Source organism: Sabethes cyaneus, chromosome 2 (assembly GCF_943734655.1).
Source record: "Sabethes cyaneus chromosome 2, idSabCyanKW18_F2, whole genome shotgun sequence".
NCBI lineage: Eukaryota > Metazoa > Arthropoda > Insecta > Diptera > Culicidae > Sabethes > Sabethes cyaneus.
The window spans coordinates 177,794,212-177,814,597 of record NC_071354.1 but is presented as its reverse complement, the minus strand read 5'-3'; the positions used below and the strand labels follow the sequence as shown (position 1 = coordinate 177,814,597).

The following is a 20,386-nucleotide window of genomic DNA, read 5'->3' as shown; positions in this document are numbered from 1 at the left end:
CTCTTGAAAATTTGGGTAGAAGTAGTTTGGAGTGTATTGTTTAAACCGTATTTTTATCGCTGTCCGTTTTTCGAAAATTGGAAAAAATGGTGTCCCCCGAAAAGCAATGTCGCGAATTGATTTTGCGCAAACACCTGCATAATTCTTAACTCTCTCATCATGGATGATGAGACTAACGTCAAGGCGGACTTCCCGTCCAGCACAAGTTTGATGTTTCGGAGGAAGTAAGGATGCAGAAACTTTCAAAGTTTGACCAGAAATACATGATTTGGCAAGCGATCTGCTCATGTGGCAAACGGAGTGCGCCTTTCGTGACTACCGAGACTGTAAATGGACAGATCTACTTAAAGGAGTCTCTACAGAAGCGTCTAATCCACTTTAATTCTACTACGATATTTATTTTTGCCAGATACGTATTTCGCCTACGACTTGCAGGCTTCCTCAGTGTCTGTTTTCGAACTTCGTGCCATTATTCAAAGGATGTCTTAGAGTGGTACGAAGCCAGCAGGGTTACTATCGTACCCAAGAACATGAAGTCCCCCCCCCCCCCAACACACCGGAACTGAGGCCCATCGAAAAATACTGAGCAGGCACTACGAAAGCATCCCAAGGAGGTCAAATCTGAGGAAGACTGTGTAATCCATTATATTCCGGTTCGAATGTGTCGGGAAACTCGAAATCGTCATTTGGAATTGTTTGAAGGGCAACATATCGCATAGGCTCAGTTTCAAACAAATAAATAACAAAGTTGTTTACATATTTTTTATCGAATTTTGTGAAAGACTTTACATATAAATACCATTTTACATTTCAGATAATGTTTTGTCGCGAAATGTAGACGTTTTCATGCGTTTTGGAGACAAAGTTTTTTTCCACCATTTTTTTAACTTTTTTCCGCCATTTATCACAACTTTGCACTGCCGAAAATAAAGATGAAATGAAAAAAACTCACAGGTTATCTCACACACACATCAGATTGATGTCTTATCTCTCTTGTAGTGATATATTAACAATGCTAACTATTCAAATTCAGCAGTAAACAGGTTTTGAAGACGGGATATGATATATCATACGCTAGGATATAATGGGTTAATCACAGATCTTGTTTTGTTTAACTTATTAACAACCAAGTTGGTAACAAATAGCATTTATACAGAAATTTGCCTTCGGTTCATTCTCTAATGAACTTATGTTTTAATACTTTTTATTATCGAGTAATTTGACCAACACATTACTATCAAAGAATAAACGAATGCATTACTTCCGAAAAAACTGTGCAAACTAAGTGGTGAATTACCCTTTGGGTTAAAACCACTCTAAATTTAAAAAAACTGTGCAAAGCTGGTAATATGATCCTTCGGTCTCTATCTTGAAGATGCGAAGACTCATAGTTCCTATAAACGAGATCAAATCTATAAACCGGCAATATTTTTATTTCTCCATCCCATTTTCTATTAACACTGAAATATTGCAATAAATATGCCACATTATTGAAGTATTTAACAGTAATTGAGATGTTGGCATTTAAAAGCATCTAATTTATTCTGCAATGGAACATTCTTTCCATAGTATATGATTTATTTGATTGGCTGTATAGGGTAAAATTTCAATGGCCGTCTTCCTATCTCGGTTGCCGAAGGTTGTGCACCTTAGCCAGATTTTCTATTTCAAACAAATTATATGAGTAATTTGAACATTGCATTTTACTCAACACTGTCCAATCGTAGGAAGCGTCCACGAATAGGTAAATTACTCTGTAATTGGTACAGTAAAAAGTAAAATCACTTTTTGTGTGGATTGTTTCTGGTAATTCGAAAACGGTGCAACTGACCTGCACCTCATTTCAGTCACTTTTCTCGTATTAGACCAAAAGTAATCATATAGCAATTTATCAAAAATTGACTAGTTTTGGTATAAATACGGAAATTTTCCAAAAATGCGAATTTCATATTTTAAAAAACGTAATCAAACAAGATCTAAACATTTTAAAATTATTTTTCATGAAAATTTCAATGTACAAAAAGTCGCTTTCTATGGGTGGTTTCAGAAAAAATCAGATCTTATCCCTCGCGTCCCACTTCATATTAAAATGATTGAATAAATAGAATCAATGGAAATGGAATTCATGCACAAATGTGATTTATAATACTTATATGAATGTTTTCTACATGCAACTTTTCAACCCTAAATGTAACTTATTTGTATCATGATCATATATTTTCTATGCGATTCAGTGACCCATAAATCCTCAAAATTATTAACAACAGCAAAATCAACATTACCCGCTAATCTTGATATTGTACTGCCCACGCATGTCATGGCTTGCAAGCAAGCGCCCGGGCAGCTGTTTCGGTAGTAAAAGTAGTTTACGGCCTCCACCAAACGCTAATATGCTCACCGGACATGGGCAGGCACCGCACCGTGCACTGTTTCGCACTTTGTTCGCCTGACATAATACAAACCGACACGACGACTGACCGACCGGAGTGCAGCGCTGGCTACCCAAAATGAGCGAGAGCAGGCGCGACGGACGCGCGGTAACTAAACGTGCCGATCGTGGCCACAAACCTGATCGACCTCAGGCAGTATAAATTTCTGATAACTTATGGATTAATTTGAATAGTCGTCTGCTGGTAATAGGCGGCGCGCCATGCCATTGGACATTCTACGGCTTGTGCCTTGGCAAACGAGCAGTCGCCGTTGATTGTCGCCTACTACCTATAGGTATTGGAAATCCTATTAAGTGTCGACGCGGATCGATCGTATCGGGCGACACCATTTTTCGAATAGATTGTCATGCGTCTACCTGTGCGCGAGAAAGCGTAGGTGTCGTCTATTCTGTGCCAGAAATTTGGTTCACTAATGTGGTTTTATATTAGCTGTTGATGACGTTATTATACGAAGTGTATCAAGCAAAGTGGGTAACCTAATTATTTTTCTGTGTGATAAACTGCATCAATGCATCAAATCAGAGAAATCGTTGTTAAATTTTGTTCTAACCTTTTGTAAAAATATACAACGTTTTCTTCAAGACGATCAGCATAACCGTTTAACTTCCGTTCCTGTGTCGTTGCGTTTCCTGCTTTACCACCACCAATTTTTTGATGACTTCCAACTTACGGTATTCTCGTTTGGACAAAACAAAGAAACTATCGCTGTGTGTCCAAAAAAAAGCTGCAAGAAAACCAGCAACCGGCAAGAGGAACGATTTCCGTTTTTGGGTGATGGATCACAGCGTGCATACAAAATTATACATATATATTTTTTAACGACACACTTACAGGCCACGATCGGTGTAACGACTGCATTCAGTTTAGCCACACGACGATGGCCCGCACCGGTTGAAATGCGGTACGTTTCTGCACCGACGACTACAATCGAATCGACTCAATTGTTACCTTTTTCGGGCTTTGCTCGAGCCATTCATGGTTGACTGATTTGCATTCAAAACCTGAGGTAGAATCATGAATGAATAATAATTGCGGCCAAGTGTTACCGAATTTCAGTTTTACGGGGCCAAGTTGGTGATACGTTGGTTTGAGACGTGCAAAGTCACCTGTCAAAAAGATTGGCACAGGGTCAAAAAGTTAAAAAATGTAAACTTCGAAGAAATTCTTAATCCACCGGCTCAACAACATAATGCATAGCAATGGTTACCTTTTTAACGCTAATACGAAATTACACACGTTTGAGGTGTGGGAATTTGCTTCAAACATTGACTCATTCATTCACTTCACATATCGTGTATTTGCAAAACAAACGCAACCAGACGCGCTAATTATCGTTCACCGGATGTAGAGCCAATCCGTTCAAATGTAGCAGCATCAGTGCTAAACTAACTCACAACAATAGTGGAATTTTGTTGCAACGGAGATAATGGTGTTTGTCTGCCGACATAGATATAGTTCACATAGCACTATTATCAGTTTGTCTCATTTCGGAAACCTTTAGCCAACGTCAGATAATGAAATTTCAACACCACACATTACTCAACCTGACCGGTTAGAGTATTCATTCTAAGTTGATGACACACAATCATCGTAAAAACTCATCGGACCGTGTCCGTTGTGGCCGTCACAAAAAAAAAGTGCTGTCAATTCGTGTTTTTGCCATTCTGGGTCTAGTTTCAGTTACGGAAACATAAAGGGGAAGTTGACAATATGTATTTGAATACTCAGCATTAATTCATCTAGCAGTATCATTGTCTCAGAGTTACGGAGGAAGGGATAATTATATTAGAGACCATACAAGTAATTTGTAGTACACTTCTAAATAATCTAAAAAATAATAATTTGATTCTTGAATTGCAATTTAATTACAAATAAAGTCAGTATCAGTTAGTATTTGACCGCTTACTAGTTACTGCAGTGCCTCTAGTTGTCGTGCCAAGAAACTAATGATAGATTTTTGGTCTGGAAGGAGGTTTGCTTACATAGCGGCAGAATTTTCCTCATAAACATAAACACTTCTAAAAATTAACATGAAAAAGGTCGGTACACGCGCGCTCATAACCCAGCGTGGTCAGAAGAAATGATTGCCGACGCTCTCGAATTTCCAAAATGCACTGTAAATACCGTGCTCAAAAGTTACCGGGAAACATTGACGTCTGATCACGCAAAGCAAACCAAACGTAGAAGTGTCAGGAACCTATGAGCGAAGATCATCAGGGCAGTTTGAAATAATCCCGGGATCTCCGAATGTGATTTGGCGACAACGTTTACTACGGTGCACAGTACATATCAACGAATTTGTATGTGAGAAGATTTTCTATTATGCCATGCCAGCAAATATCTCAACAGAACGCTGGTGAAACAGAACTTGATTGTCCAAAATCGTACAACGACACTGTACGACCAACTTATGACCAAGTATAACGAATCTATTTTGATGGGCTATGAAACATATTTAAAAATGGCCTTTGGACAAGTCCCGGGTCAAAAATATTACATAGCTAAACCTTGCTAAAGAGGGATTCTCTGTCGTCGTCCGCAGTATAGAGGCGGGATGGCTCGGGCTGTTCCAAGCAGTCGTCTCCATTCAACTCGATCCACGGGCCACTCGTCACCAATTTCCCAGACGTCTCAGAAGTCGCAAATCACTATCGACTTGGTAGAGCCATCTTGCACGTTGAACCCCCCTGTTGCTGCTGCCGGTGACGTAGTTCCAAAAAACTGTTTTCGTCGCATTGTCGTCCGGAACCCTTCCGATGTGTCCGGTCCATCGTACCCTACTGTCCTTCGCTGGATGTACGATGAGAATCTCTCTAAGCAGTGTTTGAAGCTCATGATTTAAACGCCTCCGCTACTCTCCGCTTTCATGTGCAGCGCCAAATATCGTCCGCAGCGCCTTCCTCCCCAACACGGCAAGGGCGCGTATGTACTCAGTGAGCAGCGTCACGGCGTCAAGCCCATAAAGAACTACTAGTCTAATAAGGGTATATTGTGAGCTTCTCGATCGTGGTGTTTTGCGAAGGGCAAAGTAGGTCCGATTTCTCGTTTAAACGTACAACTGGATCTCCCTATTAGTGTTGTTGTCCACGACCGTTGCCGTCAACCATTACCGTCCGTGGAAGGCACGCGTTTGTCTTCCTTTAACGTATTTGGTCTTCAACGCATTTATATTTAAGCCCAATCCTCCTAGACACCGCTTTTAGTCTGGCGTAGATTTCCTCCGCCGTCACAAAGTTCCTGGTGAAAATCGGGCTTCTCGTTTCGATGCCCACTCGTCAGATCACCCCCCAAGAGCGATGTTGAACAGTATGCAGGATAAGCCGTCACCTTTTTTCAACCCTCCCCGCGTCTCAAAGGCACTCAAAAGTGTCCCCTCTCGATGCAATGCAGCTCAATTTCGTCCGGAAAACTATGTTCGCGCATTATAACTGGTCTCATTCGACTGTATCGTACGCTGCTTTAAAACCAGTAAAGGTGCCTATGCACGTTGTACTGCTGACATTTCTGCAAGACCGGTTAAATGGTAAAAGTTTGGTGCGCGGTTGCGAGAGCCCCATGAAGCCCACGTTGTATTTCCCTACGAAACCTGCGGTGCTAGCGGTAACAGCCGACGTAACAGGATCTGGAAGAGTATCTTGTAGGCGGTATTAACCAGCGTTATTCCGCGATAGCTGTAGCAGTCGAGCCGATCATCATTTTTGTAAATACAGCAAACCACTCGTTTCCTTCGGTAGCTTCTCGTTCTCGCAAATCTTGAAAATAACCCAGTGTAGAGCCATTGCCAGCGTTTCGCGGCTTTGTTGGTCTTCAGCATCGATTTTTTCCGTATTGATTTTTTCCGGGTGTTGTATTTTTAATGTGGTCTATAAGTTTTCTAAAAAAAATTATTTTGGATATATTAAAAAAACAAAAGTTTGTATGACCCTAGCAGGTAGATTCACGGTCACATTAATAGTGCAAAAAGGTGCGCTATATTTTATTAATTAACTTCTCCAAAACTCCCAACCAAAGCCATAAACTTTCATCCTTTAAAAATTACGCGTTTTTTACGCAAAAGCCAATAAGCTCCTTTTTGCGATTCGGCACTACTGTGCGGCTTCTTTTGATACTTTTACCCACTCACTTTGACTCAATTTTGATTAATTTAACTGTCCCGTCTCAGCCGAGCGAAATTTGACAGAGTTATGTATGAGATACTTGTAGAACTAGTTAATATTATTTATATTTTTGCTGAATGAATACTAGTACCTCATTAGTAACTAAATGAACGTCCACTTAGTTACTATAATGAGGTACTAGCATTGTAGCGCTTTAACGACAAAAGATACAGCAACACCTTGTTTAGCAAAAAAGTAGATAATAACTAGTTCTACAAATATCCCATATATAACATTGTTATATATAGAGTAAGGAGGGGTAAAAGTGCGATTCAATGATTTATCGGTGAAAATTGCGAGTAAATTTACTACATTGGCATGGATGGGTGACTACTTTGACAGCTTGAATCTAACGTAGACTTTGGTTGCTTACGAAGCATAGTTGCTGAGTTATGTGCAAATGTTATTTTAGGGCGGTTTTGATGTAATTTTTCGTTATTCGGCAAATACGATATCAACAAGAGGATATTACTTGTTGAAAATTTGTAGCAGCATTTTACATCACTCACATATCTGTTTTGAAAATATGGTGAAAAGAATTTACAAAATATGTTTCGCTTTTCCGTAATTTAATCTAACCCAGTCAAGCGCTTAGCGGGGTAAAAGTGCAATTCACGGACGGGGCAAAAGTGCGATTCATGGATGAGGCAAAAATGTATAGCTAATTATATACAGCTTTAGATACTATATTACAGATACTAGAAATGAAAGATCTGTAGAAAACCTTGTGCTCTACAGATGTTGGCCGAAGGAAAACAATGTTTTTCGCTGATGAAACAAAAACACAAACATTTGGAAAAGTTACGATCTGATGGAGGCTGCCATACACCAGTGCCAAATAGGAAAGGCGCAAATTGAGAATATTCCTTACCGAAACATAACGCAGATTGGAGATAATATGGTTTTGCTAGCTACTGTTGTGCTAATTACATGGATTCGAACTTCGCACTTTTGCCCCGCTAGTGGGATAAAAGTGCGAATCGGCACTAGATCAGAAGAAAGAAGAATTTATTTTGCAAAACACTATTACCGTAGATGATTTATAGTTGAATGTAAAGACATTGAGTTATTGCAACACTTTAAAATATATTATGTTGTTTTCCTTCTTTATATCTCACGAAAATTGATGACAACTTCAAGCATCGCACTTATGCCCCGCCCTACTCTATATAATATATATAACATTGCTCGGCTGAGACGGTACTGTCAAATGAACCAAATTGAGTCAAAGTGATCGGAGCTTTTACCTACGGTTTCTTCAATGCCAACTTGTTTTTCAACACCTCAGGTATTCTATAAGTTCTGACCTTTATGATAGTCCAATATTTTTCAACTGGGCGAAGTTCCGGAGAGTTCAGTGGATTGACAACTTTTAGTACAAAAGGAACATGGTAGTCTCTGTCCTAGTCTAATACCGGCTGTGCCATTACATTGTGTCGCCTCCGCCGAAGGCGATCGCAGGAACAAGTGTTTCTGGAGGCATTTGTCCCAGTAGATTTGCCCGTTGATTGTACCCGTCGAGATGTACAGTTGGCGCATCATACCGAATTAACAGATAGAATTTTTTGGCGAAATTGTCTATCTTCTTCTTCTTTCCTTCCTTCGAAATGACCAACTGTAATGCAGTTACGTAAAACTCTTACCCCTGCAATTGCTTTGTGTCCACGTTGATGTAAGTCTCGTTGTCCATGATAATGCAACTCTGTTTCGACAACCACTCTCGGAACAGCTTCTAGGTGCGGGATTTGGCCACTGCCTACGACCGGCTACTTCACTGTATCGCGAATCGAATGTTTCGGCCGACACTTAAACAGCCTCAATACCTTCATGGTCTTCATCTAGTCAGCTTTTTTCGATATTCTATCGATGTCTGACCGCCGCTAGGTCATCTGTGTACCCAAGAATTACCTCATTACCCACGACACCGGTGAATGATGGTTTCCCATGTTTCGCTCTTGCTCCGATGCCGTCTCGATAACCACCTAACAAATTTTGATGGAGTTCTGCCAACTAAAATATTATACTTTTAGCTGGTTTCAATCAAAATGTTATCTATTTTTATCCACATGCTTAAAATTACTTAAAAATTGGAAATGAGCTTCTTAAATTGGTCCATAGTGCTCACATTATGTTCGCTCTGCTTGGCCAGCATGTACGACTATACATAAAAGTCCAGGAGATTAAGATCCGGGGAGCTGGGAGGCCACAAAGTCTTATCGAGAAAATCAGTAAAATTCTCTCGACACCACGCTTGGACGATATTTGCCGTGTGGGCCGGTGCGCCATCCTGTTGACAGACGTAATTATCTTTCCCGTAGAGGTCACGAAGTGCCGGGGCCACAACCTTCTCCAGAACCTCGGTCTTATAGTACGTGGCGTTGATTTTCACGTTTTTCTCGAAAAACACCAGTGGAAGCTTCCCACGCTTGGATACGGCCCCCCAAACCATCACCGACGCGGCGCTCTGAAACCGCGGGATGTTTATGTAGGACGGGAGGATGCTGGCCAACGTCGGCGCACACAGCGGATCATTTTGGACATTGTGAGGCTGTGCCGCGAAAGTATCAGTATTGCTCTGTTTAGCCTCTTCTTATTTGTAGTCTTCGTTACCCCGTGAACCTTGCATTTCTTGTACGGCTTGCATCATAGGTCCTTCGCCATGATGGTGTGGGCAGTCCCGATCGACACATCCAGGTCAACAGCGGTCTTCCGGATCGAGCGGTTCATTTTTCGCTCCCTCACCACCTTGATGTCTGCTGGCGTCCTCGCCGAATGCGGCCGCCCGGATCAAGCACAGTCCTTGGCCGAGTCCGTCTCCTGCTACCGACGGATGGTGTTATAGATGAAATTCTGCTTCACCCCGTGGGATTTCAACCGCCGAAATATGCCGCCGGGTCGCTCACCTCTCGTAAACAACTTTACTATGACGTTGCGGTACTCCTTCATCGCGCGCGATAAACAAATAACAAATGACATCAAACCGACACCTTGCGTTTTGGTTAGCCTATATATAAGGCTAAAGCTGACCCCAATACCAGTACACAGAATGCACATGATGCGCACTTACACAACGATGAAAAGTTGTATTTGAACTTATTGAACACCCTGTATGTATCGAAAACAGATACTGAGGTAACCTGCAAGTCGTAGGTGAAATACGTATCTGTCAAGAATAAATATACATAGTAGAATTAAATTGAATGAGTTTTCTTTTTATTTAATTCCAATACGTTGAATATTTTCCGATAAAAAGGTAGGTACACGAAGTTTGAAAATCGTTTTTGTAACGGTAATTTTAACAATTGACGCAGGCGATGGTAGAAGAAAGTAATGAAACAAAGGTGTTTATAGTATCCAAACAGAGTGAGACAAAACGTGCAGGGGATAGAGTGGAAAATTAGCACGCTTAATAAGGCGGTAGTGCAGTCTCCTTGTAATCTAGTCCGCCGTGGTTCACAGGTTCATCAATATCTGCGATCCACATGGCCTGGGAGGAGAGGTTGAGTTTGAATCCGCTTATAATTGGCTCTCATTATTGCTTGGTTCGATCAGCGGATCGTTTTAATAACTCGCTAATAGAAACTATTGGGTTTATTGCGGTTTGACAAGCATGACAACCCAAGTAATATTAAAGGTTTTATTACACCCTTATGATAATTTTCGTGACCGAATTTGGTCATAAATGATATTATAAGAGTGCAATTAAACTCAAATTGTTACTTGGGAATATACTAATAAGATCAATTTTCGTCGCATTATATTCCTACGACACACATATGATAAACCTATAAGAGACGTGGTGCAGCCAACTAGTTTTAGCATGGTAATATAATCAACCACAACAAGTCTGCTTTATTTATTATTTTATAGCTATAGCTATAGTTATAAGTATGTTTTGACGCGTATCCTCTTGGTATTGCGGAATACCATAATAAAACTGGGAGTAATGATTAATACCGCAATAAAACCTTAATAAAATTCTAGTAAAACCAAATTGCTTTAGAATTGATACTTGGGATACTTTAATAAGCGTTAATTCAATGATTCTCCCTTACCTAATTTTCAGCTCTTTCCCCTTCCCGTCTTTTCCCACGTTGTTTGGATACAAAGGTGTTTATACTTTTGTTTCATTGCATTCCTTACCGTCCACTCCGCCGATTGTAAAAACTATCATTATATAAAAAATTATTTGAATGCCTGACTTCAGTAAATGTCAAAACAAATCACGAGGTTGGTCTATTGAAAATCGTGTTTTTAGAGGAGCGGCATTTTATTGCGTTAAGCGTATTCCGCGCGGCAATAGAATGCTTATAGGTCTGATTCTTTTCCTCCACTTTCCGAGGTAGGATCATAACAAAATTAATACTAAAATAATCTATAAAACCTGGAAAAGACTGTAGTATTAAAATTTCTATTCGGCTATGGTCCCTTCAATTGAAATCAATATTGTTTTGGAAAAAAATACATAAATTGTGTAAATTATGTATACGGAGCTTTTGCATCCATAAATTTGTACTGTATTTCGAAATGATCGAATTAGTAGTAACTCTGCATTTTATCGTTCCATTATCACAAGAATTATATGACCAATGCATTGTCAAAAGGGTATGCCAACTTTCTTGAACCAGAAAAGAACACTCAACGTGTGATAATGAATCTTCATCATGCGCAGTAAAAGTTTCACATTACAGTTAGACCAAAGCTGTCATTTCACTTGTTTTTATTCGCTCTTTACGCAAACCGTTTAGCATCAGTGCACAGTACCAGACCATGCACGTCTATCGGAGTGTAGGCAATAAATTCCTCAGTGTGGCGTCAGATGGTCGTAAAATTTTATTGCGGTCAGAATATTTAATTTATGTGGGGTACTGTACACGTGGTAATTACAAATTCGGCGTCACGATTGGTTCTAAGTAGTTTCTGGTCTGCTAGGGTTATCCTGGTGGCAAGTTTTGTGGGCATAAGTTTTTACTGCTAGTTTAAAGGTATCTCCTATTATTATTCAAGATCCATATGTTCACCTAAGCTCGACAAATTTTTATTCACATAAACAAAAATCACCGTCAAAAAGTTTCAATTTCCGTTTTGGAGAATTTTAAAATAAGTAATCTTATGTTTTTTTCAAAGCGATATTTTTTTATATAGTAACCTAGCTATTATTCTAGGGTTTGTCATATCCAATTACAAAGAGATCTACATTTGGAAATAATTGATTCTCTAGTGTCTGCCATCTCAAGCGAGAGTGAAGAGTAGAAGAAACCATAGAAGCAAAAAAGGTCATGTTGAGCAATGAAATGTAATCCATACTTACACGGTAGGCCTAGAAGGTCTATGTTGCAATTGCAATGTTGCGACCACAGAAGGAGACTTGTCCGAAAGTGGATTGACACAGACGGCGAACTTGATTGACAGACATTTTGTTCTCGTTTCTTGTCGCTGGCCGTTCTGCCCACTGACTGGCACTGACTACCAGCCGTGGCGTAATAAACAGCTGATATGGCTTGAGAGCAACGCAACAAAAACGTTTTAGAATTTAAACTGCAATGTTTACTCAAAAAAGGAATTGATTCGTATCACATGATTCAATATATCTTAAAAGCAACTTTATCCACACAGCCATCGAAGTGACAATGAGCCTAAACGTTACACTTGGAAATGTTGGGAAGGTCCTTGCCCTTGCACTTCTTTTGCCACAGGCTCCAAGCATTGAACCCATATTGCATTTGAATTTTCTTCGAACAATCGATATCATCGGCGATGTTATCATCCAGGAAATCTACAAAGAAAATGAATATTGAATTATGTTCTTGAACAACAAACCTCCGGTCGTTCTTACCTTCGCACTTCATATTGCACTTGCCGCCTTTACGGCCTTCGCGACACCATTCTTTGCTGTTGATTTGAAATATCCCATAGCTGGCGGTCAGATTGGGCAACCTAGTCACTTTGGCCGTATCCATGCCGCTTTCCGCGTTAGCTAGACATATCCAGGTGCCGTAGAATGTGCGTGAAATGCCGTTTTTGCCCAGTTCCTTTGCAAGATCGCATTTGTTGAAAATTTTGGCTTCGCTTGCAACGGCAAGGAGGGCACAAAGTGTCGCCGTAAGCGCCCATTTAGCGGCCCTGGGAAGCATCTTAGTGGCAGAATTCTGTGATGATAAAAAGAGAAATATGTAATAATTCTTCATGAGATAGTGTTTAATAATGTTTTTTTTTTCTTCGTTTCAGGTATTTAACGGAATTATTTGTTAAAATCACCACAAGTGGTATGTACATATGTTTATAGCAATGAAAAATTCAATCCGTTCTTCGAGCTAAAATATCAACCTAGGTTATTAGAATAGTTCATTCAATTAATTGTTTAATTTATGCAAAACATAAAAAAGGCTCTTTGTGACAAATAACGAAATGTTCACTTCAGCAGAATTGTAGTTTCTATTTTTTCCAATCCCGTATTTTATGACAATTATTATCAAATATCAAATGTCAAAAAATGGAACCTTTTATATGGATCACCTCAAGCCCAACATAAGCATGAAATTATCTTTAAAAGTCAAAATTCTAATCAATCTTTTTAAATACGTAGTTTGATTGCTTCCATTAATTTGAAACATTTATTTCGTACCAAGCAGAGGAAAAAGGATACAACATACATAGCAATAAATAAAGCAATTTTATGTTTCACGTAGCTTTTCACTTGTTAATTACCTACTTTTTAATCCTAAAGAAAAATCGTGTAATAATGCTTGTTAGTATTTTAAAAAGTTTAATGAATTTGTTGTCGCTGCAAGCATGGATGCAAAATTCTTACTTATGAATCATAGAAGCTCTGCAACTTCAAAAAATCGATTTTTCTTTCATTAATAATCGGGAAAGATTAACATTCTAAGAATATCTAGTTATCTGAAGCCATAATAAATGTCGCAAGAACCATTCAGTCAAGAAGCTCATAAATTTGTCCTTTTGTATTATTGTGCAAAGTTAAACACAATCTACACATTTCATTCCACTACATCATGCGTCTGGAGGGATGGAGGTGGACCAATCCAAAAGGCCCAAGCTCAAGCCCGAGCCCAGCAGCATTGCCAGAAAGGAACAATCCGTAGTTTTATTACCGAAATTTGTGCTTCATTTGCAGGTTAGCTAGTATTATTTGTTCGTTTTGTAAAAAAGTCTAAATTAATTTCTATATGGAGGTACAGTTTTGGAGGTGCAATTTTTCGGAAAATTGTTACTATGAAACAACTACTTTTCCTAGAACAATTGGTACAATTCAACAATTGGTGTATGAAGTTTAACTATTCAGCTAACGTTACTCAACTTTTCTCCTTTTGAAGTCACGCGACTGCTTTTAGACTGTCTTTTTACCAAAAGCTTTCACTTACGCAATTGAGTGGGCTAGTGCTTAAAGGGATATACTAGAGTTTCTTTTAACATTAATTAACTTCGCTTGATTCATCCTAAATGTGTGATCACTTTTTATCACATTTGTTTTGTAATTTGAAGGAAATTAGTACTTGTTTGATGTAAAAGATTTTTGAGATTTTATTTTTCTCAGTTAAGGACGCTTACTCTCGACTTTTGTTACTGATCTTTCATCATTCGCCTTTTATCTATGTTTTTCCGTCTTTCAGGTTCATTTTTCTTCGTATGGTTTTTCGGCTCGGTGGTGGTTTAGGGACTAGTTACTTTTATCGTCTCTTCGTCGTCTTTTTGTGGTCTATTTGCTGTCTCTTCGTTGTTTTTTTTTTGTTGTTGTCTATTTTGTAATTTTCTATGGGACAAGTGTTTGCCGTCTTTTCATAATCGCTCTATCATATTTTTGTCGTCTTTTCATGGACTGTTCACCAACTTTACATAACATTTTCGCCGTCTGTTTGTGATTTGTTGACCTCCGTTTATGCATTTTTCGTCGTTTTTTTTCACCAGTTTTCTACCGTTTTGGTTATCTTTTAGTTGTTATTTTTGATGGTGAATGACCAAATGGTTAAAGCCACATTAAAATAAAAAAACTAGTTATTGTTTTGGCATCTTCATTTTGGCATCGTCATTTTGTCGATTTTTCTTCATGCTTTTTTGTCAAATTTTCATCGTTTTATATTGTTGTTTTGCCTTTTGAGTTGTCTTTTCAAAATATTTCTTGTCGTCCTGTTTGTTGTTAAGACAACCAAAATTGCCACAGAAGACGATCATTAAGACTGTTGCAGTGGCCTTTTAACCCAATGCCCTTCTGTTTTTTTACGGTCGTTTCGTCGTCTATTCTAGATTCGACGTCTTTTTTTTTACATATTTTATCACATTTTGACACTATTTAAGTGATTTTTTGTCGTGTTTGTTTTTGTTGTCTTTTTTATCACTATTTTAGCGTTTTTTCGTCATCTTTACCAAATTTTCATGTTGTTTCCGTTGTCTGTTAGTCGTTTTTGACACCTTTAAACATTTTTTCTTTTCTTTGTCGTTTTCGTTGCTGTTTTGGCTTCTTTTCCTCATCTTACTGCTGTTTTTACCTTCTTATGTCGGCATTTTGGCTCATATTTGTTGTCTTTTTTCGTATTCATCTTCTTGTTGTCATTTCTTTGTCGTAAATATTTTTGCTGTATATTCGTCACCTCCTTTTTTGTCATTGTTTTGTTGCTGTTTTGGCGTTTTTCGTCGGCATTTTGTCATCGTCTTCTGTCGTTGTTTCGTCACTATTTTGCCATATTTCGAGGTCTTGTTTAACGTCAGTTGTCTTTTTACTGTCCCTCTGCTGTTCTTCCATCGTGTATTCGACACCTTTTCGTCGTCTTTTAAACATATTTTTTCTTCTTTTTGATGTTTTTTGACTATTGGCTGTTCTTATTGCTGTTTCTTTTCATCATCTTTTCGTCAACTATCGTCGTCTTTTCGTCAACTTTGTCGCCATCATTTCATCGCATTTTCATCGTCGTTATGCCTTCTTTCACCACCACCTCGTCGTCTTTTTGCTGTCTTTCCGTTGTTGTTTGGTCATCATATTGTTGGCTTATCGACACTTTTTTGTCGTTTGTCAGTTTTCTTTTTTTCGTATTTTGGTTATCCTTTGATGGTCTTTTTGCCATTTTTTCATCGTATTTTCGTTGTATTTTGACGCCTGCTGTTGGCATTTTTGTCGCTTTTTGGCAATTTTTGTAATCTGTTTTGTAACTTTCCATTTTCATTTTTTTGCCATCTTGTTGGCGCTGTTTTTATCTACCGCCAAAGCAAAAAATGCAAGTTGGAATTAGCTGCATCGCAGCATTAATGTAAATCTTGGGCTGGTACCGAATTGTCGAAACACAAATGGCCAAATCACGAATGGCCGAAATCCAAATGGCCGAATTCCACCAACAGTCACAGAAATTGACCAAACTCGTGACTTTAGTCATGACCTTGAAATGCGGTCAGGCATATATTAATATTTTTTTTGAAACGATGATTCTACAATTGATGAAGGGACGGTAAGGGAAAGTAATGAAGAAGGATTTTTTTTCCGGGAATGAAGGGGAAGGGTGGAAAGGAAGGGGGGTAATAGGTAGCTATGCTTAACAAGTTGTCGTTGTGACTCCTATCTTTTGTCCAATGCTGGAAGGCCCAACCACCCTTCATCAATTGTAGAATCATCGTTTCAAAAAAAATATTAAGTCACAGAAAGCCGAATCACGAAAGGCCGAATCGCGAAAGGCCGAATCACGAATGGCCGAATCACGAAAGGCCAAATTTTCTCGGAATGCCTTAATCAACAAAATTTTTATTGCTCATTTCGTTAAACTTTACGCATTTTGAATAAATTTTTTCTTCTATTCCTCTCCGTGAATTTGAAACACCCCTCTGAAAAACCTTTAAAAAAAATTCCTTCCATTGCCTTTTGTTCAACTCACAGCTCTGTGACGATCCACGTCATTGATAGGTGAAGGAAAAAAGCTTTTCGTAAAATTCTGCCCCTTAGTTTCAGAAAAACACGACATACTCTGCGTGCTATTTTGGAAGTAAGAGTATAGATGATTGATAGTTGTTTCTTCCCCTAAGCGCGATTGATTTACGTTTATTAAAAGGTGCGAGGCCTATTGATTGTCTCAGTAGCAAATGTTTTCTAGATGATTTAGGATGAGACGGCCGCAGGCCGCGAGTGTGTGCCGGTGACCCGCCATCGGAAGCGCCGGCTACACACAGAAATCACTACTGCTTAAGTGCATGCCTTTTCCTAGGTTTACTGACTAGTAGGGATTATCCCTTAGTTAAGTCCGAACGAGCGGCAGTGAGTAAGGACAGCATATACCCAACATTTGTGCAGGTTGAAGGGAATGCAGTGAATATGACGTTCGGCCATTCGTGCTTCAGCCTTTTGGCATTTATTGATTCGGCCATTTATGATTCGGTCGTTCGTAATTCCGCCATTATATATATATTATGCCATTTGTGTTTCGGCTATTCGTGATTCGACCATTCCTAGGTAATCCTAAATCTTCTCTTTTTATTTCACTACTCATTAGAGTAGTAAGCCATCTACTATTCTGTACGTTTCTTTCTTTCAGAAGAACTCTATGAGAAACTTTTTTTATCGGCTCCTGAACTACATTGTTTTTACAAATATTTTAAAAAGTTTTTGTCATTAAATCCGCATTAAATTAAAGGCATTAAATCCGTCCTTCCGTTGTTGGGCAACGGAGGGAAAAGGGTGGGGGCGAAAAAAAAAAGATTTTTTATCGAGCAAAATAATATGCGTCTTAAGCATTTTAACTTAAAGTTTAAACGTAAAAACCAAACCTATTCTGGCTTTTCAGATAAACGTTATTATTTTAAATGAAACAAACGAAAAGAAAGACAAAATCGAACGAAAAACTTTTTTTGCCGAGTGTCGGAAATTCCATTGTTTAAATTTCCATTTCTGTCTCGTGCATTACCACTCCCGTACACTCATTTTTCGAGTTCTTTAGGCGATTTAAAAAAATAAATTTGGCTTTTATCCCACACATTTGCCCCGCAATTTTTCAAGCCAATTTTAAAGGGTGGGGGGTGACAAAAAACTTTAGAAATAATTTACAATAACTTGTGTATAGCATACTCCTGAGTGAGTTAAAAATAAATTGATGTTTATGAAAATCTGTAGAACTACGGATAAATTCGTAGATTTGGCATCATTTTTGTAAGAATTACTGCTTTTCAAGATTTCGGTTTTGATTAAATTCCAGTAACTTATCGTTAAAGTTACTCGAAGGGAAGTTGTTCTTTTTTACAACCATGTTTACTTTCAGGACATCAACTTGGTTTAAGATCAATCGAACTAAATACTCCCTGGCCTGTTGGAACGGAGTGAGTCCGTCAGTTTGTTTTAATTTGAATTAAACGAAACTGGAGGTATTTAAGATGCAAGTCGTAGGCGAAATACGTATCTGGGTATAAAATGGGGTAGCCAAACGAGAAAGTTTCCAACATAGCTTTCGCCAGCCCAAGCTCCTACCTAGCGCCTCCACGCGATCATACCCGGTAATACTCTATTGAGTAGCTAAGCTAGGAGGTGCGATGCTGCGTGGTTCCCGGCTGCCTGATCTCCAAACTGAGATTCTGGGCAAACGGTTGAGCCGCACGGCCTTGTTATCGGGTAAGACTGACATGTTATTTTAATTCAATATTTGTTTCGTTTTAGCCCATCAAGCACATGTACAGTAAAAGTTTGACCGTAATAAGTTTAAATAATGCACATGGAAAGAAGGAAAAATTAATTTAATTATTGGCTATTAGATGCACTGATGGAAACTCAAATGACGCGAAAAGTAAGGAAATGTTATATTGAGTCAAGTCGAATTTTTTCACATGTTACTATATACGGGTCGACTCTTTTGGTAATAACATACCAACCAAACGAGTTGAAAGTCCGAATGTAATAGTAAAATCCCTTTGATTCTAGTATTACCTTCTGGCGGGGCTTGCTGACTAGAAAATGATTCCGGAATGCGCTGCAACTACTCAGTCATTTTTCATGGATCTTTGGATAGTCAGTAGAGCTAACATCTATAACCCGAAACTAAAATAATTGCACGGGCTAACCATCACTGCAGTTACCTTTTTTCATAATATCACTGCCGGACAGTGGGAGATAGATAGGATACATACACACAAGTCGTAGGCGAAATACGTATCTGTCGCTATAATGCTCAAAAGAATGGTCATTCTGTTCCAAGCCAAAACTTCAACATAAAAAAGCAGGTTGGAAACCTACATTTTTAAATTTTTATTTGTTTGCAGAGTACCTGCATCTATGCGTAAAGATACGATTTATGCACAAATCTCATTTCCGATAAAAAATGGTCAATGGACCGCTATAATTCGGAACGGCTCAATTATTAATTAAATTTAAAAGAATATCTAATAATTGAAGTTTTTATAATCTCGTTGGATTTTTTATGTCAACAATTTCCGTAAAAAATAAAAGATAAAACCCACACAAAATTTCGGTTAGTCATAGATTGCAATCTCAAGAGTCCTTATCTAAGACTTTCCATTGTTCCCTACAAATAATCACTATTTATCTTTAACAGCGTATATCTGTGGCATTAAATAATATCACGAAGACCGCGTGTTAAAAAAGTAAACACAAAAATAAACTTAAAATGATTACGGTTTAGCAACAGTACCGTCGTAGCTTTAAATCCGCCTACGTTGAACAGTGTTGATTCAGATGTTGGGTAGCAGCTCGTGTTATTGATCAGGTTGTGAATTTTCGTCTGGTACACTCAGTTGTCCAGGAAACCTGTCAACGATGCTGTATGATTTACAACCCAAACATCGAAAGCAGTTTCAGAAACGTCACTTAACGCGTATATCGTTGGCACTGTATACGTCACATATTACGGTATCTGCCCTTTCTATCTTCTGGTTGTGGTTTAGACCGGTTGTGGCGATTCAAGAATCCCAACAGAACTTGCCAGTAGAAACGGCGCAATATCTTCGATCGTCATACACTGTTTTGCTATTTAATACGTCCGCTAAAATAGTCATTATAATTCAACGGTGCTTTTTCAAACTAATCTTCATATTCAATCGAGTGGTGTGCTTTCGAATCGACAAGTCACCATCGTTGTTCAGTTAGTGTTCGTCGTCCAACTTAAAATTCGTTTGGTCAGCTGTGCATCCATGTAACTTCCATGTTCTACCTTGGTATAACATGTTATTTCATAGACACTACCACGCAAAGTTGAATATGAATTTACGAAATATTTGAAATATTCTGCTTCTTTTAACACACAATTTTACAATTCTTATAAGTTCTGGTTGACACTTACCTTTTGAGCAACGATGTAAGTAGTTTAATGCACTATTTATTGCCGGGTGGCCTCACTATATTACTGCTCCTGTAGATATCTTCAGTGCTTCTAATCTTAAGGTTTAAGTTTCCATTGATATTTATGTCACTTTTCAATCAATTTGTCGCTTGAGTGCTCCAATGTATCAATGGCACCGTCTATCCTCACGCGGTGACGGACGGTATTGGCAGCAGCAGCAGCACCGGTGTGCGGTGTGTACGCGAGCGCAGACCTAATTACAAACTGACGTTCGTAAACATAGTCGCTTGTTGTTGAGCTCGATCGAAAGTGAAGATGCGATAATGACTTCGAGCGCCCAGGCTCTCAACCGGCGCGGCGGTGGTGCCATGTGGCTCTCCCATAGTCCCATGTTCTCCTGAACACGATACCGCGTCGTCGTTCGTCGGCGGCAATCCGCTTTAATTCAACCGCGCGCGCGCAGCTAATGGCGTTCTCTGGCGCGGATACCGAGAGAAAG

General features: G+C 38.9%; 2 protein-coding genes across 2 annotated transcripts in view; one reads left to right on the top strand and one right to left on the bottom strand.

The window, feature by feature from the left end:
• The window catches only part of LOC128738623 (uncharacterized), an 89,071-nt gene that overhangs the window by 46,341 nt on the left and 22,344 nt on the right, over positions 1–20,386 (top strand). The gene's annotated exons all lie outside the window — the stretch shown is intronic.
• Positions 12,138–20,152, bottom strand: LOC128738635 (lysozyme c-1-like). Its single transcript, XM_053833924.1, has 3 exons — positions 19,888–20,152; positions 12,444–12,756; positions 12,138–12,383 (listed from the first exon to the last, which is right to left on the bottom strand). The coding sequence occupies exons 2-3, from the start codon at positions 12,739–12,741 to the stop codon at positions 12,244–12,246; spliced, it is 438 nt and encodes a 145-aa protein (XP_053689899.1). The 5' UTR covers positions 12,742–12,756; positions 19,888–20,152; the 3' UTR covers positions 12,138–12,243.